The sequence below is a fragment of the Rutilus rutilus genome (genome assembly GCF_951802725.1).
Source record: "Rutilus rutilus genome assembly, chromosome: 1".
Lineage (NCBI taxonomy): Eukaryota > Metazoa > Chordata > Actinopteri > Cypriniformes > Leuciscidae > Rutilus > Rutilus rutilus.
This window is the reverse complement of record NC_140209.1, coordinates 40,278,116-40,290,738: the sequence shown is the minus strand read 5'-3', so window position 1 is coordinate 40,290,738 and position 12,623 is coordinate 40,278,116. Positions and strand designations below refer to the sequence as shown.

The 12,623-nt window shown below is 39.9% G+C and overlaps 1 protein-coding gene across 1 annotated transcript in view; it reads right to left on the bottom strand.

Moving 5' to 3' along the window:
- The window catches only part of septin9a (septin 9a), a 101,435-nt gene extending 90,032 nt beyond the window's left edge, over positions 1–11,403 (bottom strand). The window contains exon 1 of the mRNA XM_084389840.1: positions 11,143–11,403. Within this exon, the coding sequence (XP_084245966.1) occupies positions 11,143–11,167 (25 nt within the window). The 5' untranslated portion in view covers positions 11,168–11,403. The remainder of the gene's footprint in view (positions 1–11,142) is intronic.
- Positions 11,404–12,623: the final 1,220 nt, after the last annotated feature.

Below are 12,623 nucleotides of genomic sequence, written 5' to 3'. Positions count from 1 at the left end.
AGCGTTCAACCAGCGTTGCAGTGGGCGCATACGCAGTAGACCCAGCTGAAGCACTGCTGCAGCTGATGCCATACAACCCAGCATCATTCGTGAATGTACGGGGTGCTAAAGACAGGCCGAACGGCAGGACGGTGTATTGATATACCTGACCGTCGAAGGCGAATCTCAAGAATGGCCTGTGACGGGGTATTATCTGAATCTGAAAATAAGCGTCTTTCAGATCGAGGGTAATAAACCAGTCTCACGGGCGAATCTGCGCGAGGATCTGTCTGGTTCTGAGCATTTTGAATGGTCTTTTCATAAGAGCTTTGTTCAAATATCTCAGACCTCCGTCCTTCTTGGGCACGAGGAAGTAACGGCTGTAAAAGCCTGACTCGCTCAGAGAAGGAGGTACCGGTTCTATGGCCCCTTTGCACAGAAGCTTCGCTATTTCTGCACGAAGTACTGTAGGTGTGCTACTTCCCCATTCACTCTCGTCTCGGTTCGTGCTTGAAAGCGCGGGGGACGGCGAGCGAACTGCAACGAATAGCCCTGCTATACTGTGCTCAGCACCCAAACTGACACACCTTGAATAGCTTCCCATGCTTCTGCATGTACAGTTAAGGGCAGAATGGCCTCCGGGTTTCGATCGCCGCACTTCGTGGGGTCGAGAACCTGAATCAGAGGCATGGGCACGGAGCGTGCGCTCTCGGTGCTAGAATACGGCGGCTCGCTGACAGCGATGGCTGGTCGTTTTTAGGGCTGTCACTTTACGTTCGAAAATCGATTGCACAATCGATCGGACCAACCAACGCAAGTTTCGAAAACCAAAATAAGGAATCGATTTTAACGGTCTTCTCTTGGAGCGCGTCCAGCTCGTCACGATGCGCCCGCAGCGAACGCGCATCACACAGCAACGGCAGGCTCTGACAAACACGCATAACAGCAAATTATACTTCTGCATAATGTTTCTCTTTTTACTACAAAACTGTGAATTCTGCCGGTATGCAGACAGTCTCGTGCATACAGATACAGTTTCGGGCTGGTCTTCAATCGCCTACGTAGGCGAAATTTGTTTGACATTTCTAACCGTAAACACAGCCATGTTGAAGACTGAGGTAATGTTTTTCATTTATGTTATGGTAGTCCATTCTGCTTATTGTTTTTCGAGAATGTTGCACTCCTGTTTGTCATTGTGCACGAAACTTCGCACCAATAAATCATCAGGAATATTTGCTGACTTGTGCGCGTCTCAAGCGCCGTCTTTACGTTCGTCCTAATGCCTGTTAGTTGTCCGTGGATTTGCCCATATTTGGCGTTTAAAATGGAAACGTCTTTAGACATGTGGAAAATCGATTTTACAATCGATTCAATGAACACTTATGTCTCAAAAATCGAACAGGATTGTTTCACAAAAGTGACAGCCCTAGTCGTTTTACACACGATGTCCTGGTTGCTTTGGACGGGGAGTGTTTTGTGGGAAAAACCGGGACGCGTGAGCAGCGCCGGGGGTAAAGTGTTTGTCAGTAAGTGTGAGCGCTCGTGAGTGGGCACAGGACTTACATTCATAACGTGACCGGTAAGAGGTAACTTTGGCCGTGTACCAGAGCGGGGAGTGAGTAGGTGTGGGCACAGGTTCGTGGGCACATTTCCTACATTTAACATTCGAGTGGCATTTGCCAGCTTTATGAGAGTGGGCTCTGTGAGAGACACGGGGGTTATCGTGCTTGTGTGTAGGGGTGAACACTGAGACGTGGGCACATTTTCTACACTTCAAACACCAACGGCGTGAGCCGGATACCCAGGCATTACACTCCTTTTGAGATTTCTCTGGGTCGTCGTGAAAACAGCGGTTGCGTGCAGGCGAGCGGGTAGTATTTCCGTCTCGTTGGCTGCCAAATACACTTCTGCAGTAGCCTTTCTTAAGGGGACTGACAAAGCGGATGTGTTGTGTTTATCAGTAAGCGTGGGAGCTCACGGGCGGACACAAGACTTACACATAGCCGGAGTATGTCAGCTTTATAGATTTTGTCCCCTGGGATAAAAGTGTAGCAGAGCGGGCAGTGTGTAGGTGTGGGCACTGTTTTGTGAGCACATTTCCTACATTCAACATTCGAGCGGCATATGCCAGCTCTAGAGTGGGCTCTGCATGAGTGAATGACACAGGGGGAATCGTGCTTGTGTGTAGGGGTGAACACTGGGAAGCGGGCACATTTTCTACACTCAAGACACCATCGGTGTGAGCCGGATAACCAGAATTGTACTCTAATGAGATTTCTCTGGGTTGCCGTAGAAACGGTGTTTGGGTGCAGGCGAGCGGATTGTACCATGGGCTCGTTGGCTGCAAAATACACATCTGCAGTCGCCTTCTTAAGGGGACTGACAGAGCGAAATGCTTTGAAGGCTCATATGTTTAGACGCTCATAAAACTCGAGCACCATCCTGAGAGCGGGAGGGTGCGAGATGCGGGTTCGCTTTCTGTATGTAAGAAGCTGGCCGCAAGCTCGGAGAAGCAAACAGCATAATATTTATCTGCCGCCAGAGCCAGGATTCGAACATGGATCTCTGGCGCGAAAGCCATGTTCGTGTTCGGTTCTTACAATTGATTGGTTGGGTCCTTACATGCGCTTCGTGAGGCACACTAGCACACACACGCAAGGTCTCTCGCTCCCTCTCTCTACACGTTCTTCCCTTCACGCAAGGCTCACCGATAGGCTGCTGCAGTTGCCGCAGGACAGCCAATGAGCACGCTTATACAGCCTGCTGTGGTCTGCTGGCTGCCGCACTGCGTTGACAATAAATACAAAATTAAGGATAATTTTTGGGCTTCAGATCTCGAGAAAAGACAATTTTCCCGTAGTGTAAGCAACTTACGCAATACGAGAGAACCTCTCGTAAGAGAACTCATTTATGCTTTTATCTTCTCTCATCTTGATTATTGTAATGCTATGTATACTGGCTTACCTAAGGATTCTATAGCAAAGTTACAATTGATACAAAATGCAGCAGCCAGAGTACTAATGAAATAAAAAAGGAGAGAGCATAATACAATGGTTTTAATGGAATTACATTGGTTACCAATTCATCAAAGGATTGACTTTAAGATTATTTTATTGGTTTGTATAACACTGCATAATCTGGCACCTTTATACATTTCAGACTGTCTGTCAAGATACGTTCCAAATCGTAGTTTATACCATCCTAGCGCTAATCTTCTGACACATTATACAATAAATCATAAAATATCTGGTGGTACTTCTTTTAGCCACTAAGCTCCAAAAATTTGGAATTGTCTACCAAATGAAGTGAAAGAGGCTACTAGCATTTATATTTTTAAAACAATATGGTGTGAAGTTGTGTGTAAGTGTTTAATGTTTTCATGTATGAAAAATGCTATACATGTTTATTACAAAATTAGTAAAAAAAAAAAAAAATGTTTTACTAAATTTAGTAAAAATTATTATTATAGGGATTTTTTTTTTTGTCATCTACTGAATTTTTCGTCAACGATACCAGGGACACCGAAACACGGGGGAACATGAAATTTGGTGGGCATGTAGCCCCACTAGACTTTTACGGAAAAAATTTCGTTTGGTCCCCGGGGGCCACTCCCCCCACGCGCTGGGCCCCCCCAAATCCAAAAAATGCAGTTTTTCCTAAATAACTACCTGAACCGTGGCACCGAGGATGAAGAAATTTTTATGGTATGTTGGTCTTAAGGGCCCACATCAACCTAGCCCATAATCACTCATTAGTGATTTGCGCCCCTTCCCATAAAAAATGAAAATGCAATATTATTCTGCTTTAATCGCCCCTATCTTCAGTTGAGATGTTCAGAACTGCACCATATTTCATGTGTATGATTAACTTGACATCCTCTGGGGGTATGCTAAGTTTCGTAGAATTTCATCCATGGGGGGGTATAAAATAAATTCATTTATGTGCACATTTAGTGACTGTACACTCATCGGCCTGTAGATGGTGCTGTTGAGCGAAGGGTTGCTGGTTTAGGATGATACTGTCACACACACACATGCAAGAAAACAAACAAACACAAGCATGCACACACACTGACATCCACACGCACAGACACAGACACACACACACAAACACACACGCGCACACACATGTACGCAGGCATACATACACGCACAGACACACACACACACACACACAGACACACACATACACAAACACAAACACACACACACATACACACACACACAGACAGACATGCACATACTACTACTTTTTTTTAGGTATCAGCCATATACCCGATTTACCAATACCCAATGTGTTATGCTTGGGCAGTATACTAATGAGGTGGGTGGGACATGTTTCATGCCATGTTAGATCACATCCTGAGAGTCTACGCTTTCAGAAAATATATAGTTTATATAGTTGAATCAGTTTTCTCTTCATGGTACAGACCAAAATTTATTATGTGTACACTTTCTTCACCTAAATCCATAAAATCCCATTCATTTCAATGGGACATTTACTTAAGTGTTCTACTAGGTACAGTGGGAATGAGTTTAATTTTGTTTTTGTTTTGATAAAAAGCTGTTTTTTGTTACCAATGTAGCATGAAAAAGACTTGCTTGAACACAATAAGTGTGTTTTTGAAACTCATTTTTATAATACATTATGTAGGGAAAACCACTGTTATGAATGTGACATTTTCACATTACGGATGTTAAGTGTCTAAACTAATGACTTTTGATATAAAACTTAAATAGTAATAGCAAATAATTACAAAACTCTAAATTATCCATGATCCACAGGAATACTCCAGACAGTCTTTTAAAATATACAACTTCTATACATAAACACGCAATACAGCCAAATTGCTCCACGTCATTTATTTTTGTGGAAAGCCATTGCAGGCCTGAGCGGCGGTCATATTTTGTACCGCCATGCGGTACATCTAGTTACAACTGTTTTTCCCATCAAGCCCTCTGAGACCCTACTCAGCAAGTCTAAAGATATAATGGTGTTGAAATGCAATAGGCCACAAAGTACAGGAAATATTCAAACAATGGAGGTAAAAAGGCTGCATGGGTGACAGGAATTATGTACCAGGTACAATGTATATCATTCCATCAGAGTGAGTTCTGTGAAAAGCTGGCAAAATTCAAATGTTATGAAGTGGCTGAAAATGTCCTCAGTTTTATTGACACACTACAGAGATAAGAAAGGGTGAGATCATTTGGGTTGTTTTCTGTGTAAATATGAGGGGTCCCTTCGCATAACATTGCATGGGACATGACTAAACAGGTCAGCATACATACGAATGTGGGTTGTGTTACATGCATTATGGCCTACAACTACAACTATAATTTATAAAATATATATTTCTGCCATTCAAAAAAATTTTGAAATCACTATCATTATGATTACATGTTTCAAACATTGCACATGTTTAGACATCCTGTATCACAACCATAAAGAATATGGAAGAAAACATAACCACTTCAAGTTTAAAAACAAGCTAAAACAAAACCATGCCTTTTATTTTCCTCTATAGACCAGTATTCTAATTAAACCAGACACATCAAGAAAGAACAGGACGAAATTGCTATAAATACAATGTGAGCAGCTTAGAGATGTTTAAGCTTTAAAGCTTAAAGTCGGCATGAAGCGGAAGTTGCGATTGCATGTTCTTCTTTATTGTGAGGAAATGGTGAAATGGTTGGATTGATGGATGGTTGTGGTTTTGCTATTGCTGTGATGTCATGTGAGTGACAGGTTGTCCTGCCCTCGTGCCAGCAAACACGTCATCAGAGAAGGGAAGTTATTTTGATTAAAGATTACAAGGGTACATTTGTCAATTTTGATTTCACAGTGACTTTAAGTGTGTAATATTTTTCCGTTAAAAAAAAATTATCCATCCCACAACTATTGTATAAGTAAAAAAAAAAAAAAAAGATACCTGTAGGTTGATTCCCCTGACAATTGTAATCACTGTAAATCGGTGGTGCTATCAAACCATCACTCTGTTTTTCACTCTGACCAGCCTGACGTAGCAACACTGGCTCAACCAATGTTGTGAGTTTTGGGCGGTTTTATGTCTTTGACCAGTGACAGACAGGGGGGAGTTTAGTTTGGATACAATCATTATTTTTTGCAGTTCTATATACTAGCAGAAATCCGTAGCCTTGCAGGACATGTGACAGTGACTGTAGGTAATCTTTAACTCTGCTCTCCTGATTCTTAGCCATACACACCCTGCAAGATGAAGTGGCCATTATCAATCCACGACATTCCTGTGTCTGCATTCAGTAATCACTAAGCTAACAGTCTTGAGTGACAGAGACAGAAGCAGTGAAACATGGAGGAGGTAGGAAAAGACCAAACCATCTGTCAGTTTCAGTGTCAAGTCAAGTGCTGTCAAAAGAAACATTCTAGCACATGTGAAATGTGTGACATGGTCCTGAAAATGACTGTGATCAACCTTCCAAGTCGACATGCCTCTGAAGAGGAGAGGAATTTCAAAGCCTGGGTTAATTTTACGGGAGATTCGTGTTGCCGCTGACTCACCTGTCAGCTCGACTGTGATGACAGGGCAGGTCAGGAAAGGGGAGGGAGGCAGTGAAGGAAAAGGAGCCAGAAACGGATAAAAATATGTGCTATAGTGCACAGTCTCTATTGCCTCAGTAATCTCTGTTGGGCAATGATCCAAAATAAAGGATTAACAAAGAGATTCATTCATCCGCTCAAAATTATTCACTTCCAGATGAGACATGGGAGACTTTTTTTTTTGCATGAAACCTTACAGAATTCCACATGGAAGTATTGCATTCAATCCAACATGTAGAAATTCAGTTTTTGCCGATGATCTTCACACTTAACCGTGTCCAATAAACAAAATGGAGGTACAAAATGACTCATAACAGGAATCATAAGTTCATCCAAGCATTAAACTGTTGCAGAAAGAGCTGACAGTGTGTCGTAATTAATAAATGATCTGTGTGATGTACGCCCTGTATGCATGAACATGTCTAGTGGAGTCTTATTGTGTTAGTGTTTGATTACTTTTCATTGTGAGTTACTGATTTACCTCAAGTGCTTAGGGTGTGTTACATGTGCACACTCAATACAAAGTGTTTCATAATCTTTGAAATATGTAAATCAATAAAAACAAACTTGAAGTGCTTATGACTTTTAAGTGATATTTCAGCCAAAAACATAATACTCTGTCATAATTTACTCCCTCTCATGTAGTTCCATGTTGTTGTTGTTTGACACCATTATGATTCCTTCAATGGGCAAAAGCAGTTGAAACATTCTTTTTTTAAAAAAAGTCATACAGGTTAGAAACAACAAGAGGGTGAGTAAATGATGACTGAATATTTATGTTTGGGTGAACTATCATTGTTCTTGAAGTGGGGGCCAAAGTTGTACCTGAGGGATATTCTCTGAATGAGATCACATACACTGTGTGCTGCCAGAGAAATAAGGAGAAAAAGGACTGACTGATTACATGATCCAACATGTGTGTGCTAGGAGTTGGGTGTGCAGTGACAATGACTTTGGCAGGCCTGAGGAAACACTACATTCCTGTCAAATCATTGTGTACACAGAGAGTTCGGCTTATGAGTTTGTCAAGATTATAGGGAAGAAACATGGGGCTGTTCTCAATGGAAGAGCTCTATGTAGAGCCGCAGGCTCCGTTACACAACGAAGGGGAAATGGTTAAGTTAAAACTCTGTGAACAAGCAATGAATGTTTGCCACTAGCACTGTAATACAGGGAATCTAGCATGTTCAGTAAATATGGTCACACAAATGAGTTGATGTGATGATCTCCCTTAGGCCTGGGACACTAGACGATTTTAAAATCTTAACCGATTTTAAAACTGTGGGAGTCCACAGACATAAGGGCAGTTTCATCCGATTTTAAGCATTATAATCCTCCGAATGCACACGCTAGAAGATTCGTCCGGACTGCGAGATCACACACCTGTCAATTGTAGTAACATTCACATTGAGACGAGATCTCATAGAGACTTGCAAGATCAAACGTGACTTAAGAAGAAAAACAAATGGAGGACAATCGACATCGTCAACAGGTTATCATGGCGTGAAAACAAAGGAGAAAAAAATTATATGGGTGATCTTCTTTGTCAATACTCTACTTTTGTGGGAAATTTGTGGCTGCCAAGTTTCAGCTATAGAAGCAGGCAACATCCGGTCAATGAAGCTTGCTCGTTCTCATTGGCTCAAGAGTCCTAAAAATCTAACATGTTTGATATTTACGATTTGGGATTGTGCGGGCTCCGGGAACAGTAAAATAATCGTAATGAAACCACACAATTGAGGATTTTTTGGACAAAAAGTTGGTTGCGAGAAGCCTCGAACCAGCCTTAATAGCCGCGTTTTCACTGTCAGGGCAAAAGCGGGCATGCTAGTGCGTGCCAGGGCCAGTCGCGTTTCCACTGTCACTTCCGGGGCTTGATCGGCCAGTGCCATGGGTTATTTAATATACAAGCTTTTAGCATTAAAGACTTCTAAAATCATTTTAGCTCAAAACTCACTTTCAGCCAATGGCGAGTGTTTGTGATAACTTCTGTTTGTGATCCGATGTGGATTCTGATCATCCTATAAAGCGGAAATGTTTATATGAAATGCAAAAAACTATGCAAGCTAACCATTACCACAGTAAACATGGTAAATACGACCGCTTGAAGAAATCAGACAAATCATATAGGCTATCACAATCGTTTATTTATTTTATCTGTCGTTACGTCTCGTCTCTTTATATCGGACTTTCTGATATCCATATTTAGCTCTGCATATGTCATAAAATAAAGTAACTCCGGTTTTTCGGGAGCTTCCTCTGTTTCTCTGACTGAAAATATAACTGTATTGGGACTGTCACTGGAGAGAGTGCTAAAGCTCCTCAGGTTGTATTTTTGGTGGAAAATTTGTAGAAATTATCATTCTTTCTAACTGTGATTACAATAAGAAATTAGGCCTACTTGTAAGCACGTGTGTCCTCTCTCTTTTGTAAAATAACGGTAAATACCACTTGATTTCTGTGTGACTAATGTGCAATCTTGACACAAATTAATCCATTATGATCAGTGTATTACTTATTTAAGTAAACAACAAAAATGCCAACAAACGGCCACTTTTATCATGTTTGGTTTGCGATCTCACTACCCTGATAGCACACATCACAAAGACACGGATTTGATGTGCAGAGTGTTTCGCTCATCTGCAATACCTCATATAATAATAATAATAATAATAATAATAATAATAAGTTAGAAAATGACTTTAAGATGTTTATGATTTAGAATGTATGTAAAACTGACATTTTAAAGACGTCTATCAGATGTTAGTAAACAGTAGATGCTTTCCAGATGAAGTGATCTTTAACAGACGTCTTGCAGACGTACATGTGCTATCTAGTTTCCAGTGATTTTCTGATAAAACTTCAATTTGTTGGTGAAATTTGTGTGACGTTGTTCCAGAGAGGCGTGTTATGGGCAGGTTTTAGGCCCCGTTTACACGTACATGGTTATTTTGAAAAATGGAGACATTTCCCTTCGTTTGTGCCCTTCGTTTAAACGCAAACGGAGAATTCGCGTCTGAAAAACGATTCTTTCTAAAAACTCCGGCCAGAGTGGAGATTTTGGAAAACTTCGTTTGCACGTTTGCATGTAAATGAGAAAAACAGAGTTTTAGGCAGCCAACGTCACAGTATGTGACTATTTTGATTGGCTAACGTCGGCTTGAGCTTCTCGTTACACTGCTCTTGACGGCATATACACAGGTTTGTGTAAACAAACACTTTTCTGAAAACTGACAGGTGTGCACAATGTTATTTTTGAAAACGGAGTGGGGTGAAATGTCCGTTTATGAAAATAGCCTGCCACGTGTAAACGTAGCCTTAGTGAAGCACTGCGGAGCTTTCCGACAGTGGAAACGCAGGGTGGTTTTGGGCTTGGTGCTACAGGTCCGTGCCTATTAGGCCAGCCCGGCCCGTTGAAAGCCCTGGCTCGCACTGGCCCGACAGTGGAAGTGCAGCTAATGTGTCCATTACATCAGTCTTGAGGTTTTCTGTGGGGTTGTAAGGGACTTTTTATAAAAGTGACTACTAAAAATCACTCACATTATAAATACATCTCTTTATGTACAAGAAAAATATAAAATGCTTAAAAAAAAAAATTTAATAATAATTTAGGGTGAAAATATGGTGGATTTGGAGGTGTCAGATAACCCCCAAAGATGGGGTAAGACAGTCTTACATGCTTCCTTTTTTTCTTCAAAGGGTTTTTCAAATGTTTCATCATAAAATCATAAAATTAAGTTAGCCTACAGGTTAGTCAGTGTTCGTATTTTCACTCGAATCTTTCACTTGCCTAACAGAAGTCGCGTTCATTAGAGATGGTAACCATACCAACAACAGCATGATGCTTGCGTTTATAATTGCGATCAGTGTGGGCGGTACACGTAGCCTACATTGACACTGACAAATTATTATGTAGGCCCATAATTGTATTATAAATTTGCATATCACAAATGTATCACAAAAATGTAATAATTATAATAATTACATTTGGCTAACTGCGCTAACTTTGGCTAACTTTACTTAATTAATTTTCACACAATGCAAAACGTACGACATTCTCAAGGAAAGAACCTAATAAATAATTGTGCTGAATTTATACTTTATTAGATAAACATTTCCGGTACCTACTTTATGACAAACGTTGGGTTCTTCCAACGTTTGTCATAAAGTAGGTAGCCTACTGGAGATGTTTATCTAAAAAAGTATAAATTCAGTAGCCTAATAATAATCTAACTAACCCTGAAGAAAGATGCACAGCACGTGAGAGAAAACCTAGTTAATTGAAATTATGGGAGATAATTTTTCAGTTAATCTGTCTATAATTAGCCTACTATGCCTATTTTAAAATGGTTTATAAAATCAAAAGATAAGTTTAGATGTAGCCTACAATGAATTTTAATAAGTTGCATACATGTTGTGTAAGTAAATCGATTGTTTAAAATAGAAAAAAGAGGATATCACAGCACAAATTAACTTTTCAAGTTTGCTTTCACTTTTACATAAGTGGTCTCTATGCTATTTTATGAGAGCAGATATCACATCGGTTGTCAGTTGACACGCAACTTTCGGTGGTCCTGTACTCACCAGAATATGTTTTCTTCATGTTCATCGGGTCCCTTTTGTCCTGAGATTTTCAACTTAGTCTAGGTCCTTATCTGAGATTGCAACATCTGAAATATGTTCGATCGTTGGGTAGAATTTCTCTCTGGCACTCCGCAAAGCACATGAATTACGATCAAAATGTGTGTAGGCTATTTAATTCGTCCTTTCACTAAACAAACTTAATCGGTTAGAACTAAACTTCTATACACCTCCAGCTTTACCTGTCCACACACACGCGCGCGCACACCTGTGGATAACTCCGCCTTAGGGATAGAGATAGGACACCTGAAGGTTTGACGCGGGAATTGTTTGTTAGGCTTCTTGACAAATAACGTGCTGATGTTTTTTTAAACAGGGTTTTAGGATAACATTAGTATGTCTATAAAAGGAAAATGTAGACTATAGCCTACATTTTATAGTAGTTTAACTGATATGCATTTCTCTTAAAAGTGCACGTTTTAATAGCTTGTTTTTTCGCAGCTATTTCCACATACTTTTACGGTTAAAAAAGCGGTAACAGCAAAGTCATAAAAACAGTAAACAATATTGATAAACTATTCAGGAAACAGCAAAAAAACTAAAAGGTATCTTACAAAAATATCATAATATATTAAGGGCCAGAAAATAGGCTATTACTAAATTGTGTAGATTTTTAAGATTTAAAACAACTTTCCCCATGACATTTACAAGAAGTAACAGTTCAAACCTTGGTTTAGATCTACATTCAGTATAGTTGAGTCTGAATGTATTTAAGTGTAAAAAATATTATATTGAAATTTCAGTTCGAAGGACTAGTAGGTGTTTGAAACAACAAACAAAACAATTGCTATCAAAAACACATTTGTTTCAAACTACTAATAGTCCTTGTGAGAGGCTGTGAGACCTATTAGCACTATAGGATGCAACTGCTGTAAAATTGAGCATTTATCTTTAAAGTTTTGTAAAATGGTTTGAAACTCTATGGTTTAGGATTTCTGTTAATGGGTTTTAGTAAACAATTGAGAAAGGCTGTACTAGGCTACATCACACCAGATCTTGTTTAGATGAATATCAGATGATGTCACCAACGTCTCCTCCCATACACAAAAGAAATGTATTTGAAATATATTTTCAGAATATATTTTAGTTAAATATATGTAAATATATTTAGAAATTTAAAAAGTCAACATTTTCACAAACAAACAACACACTTTAAATTATTTTTTTTAGATAGACCACTTAAGCCATGGATGTGGGAATGGGAGAGCAGTGCTCTACTTCACCCACCCACATTTTTCCTACTGGTCAGGGATCGAACTGGCAACCCTTCGGTTACAAGCCCCAAAGCCCTAACCAGTAGGCCACGGCTGCCCCTTTACTGACTTTATTGGCCTAAAATGACAATTTTATGTAGGAAATAACACACAGAATGCAGAGTTTTTTTTTTCCCTATTTTTACTGAATTGAATACAGATATTTAATAG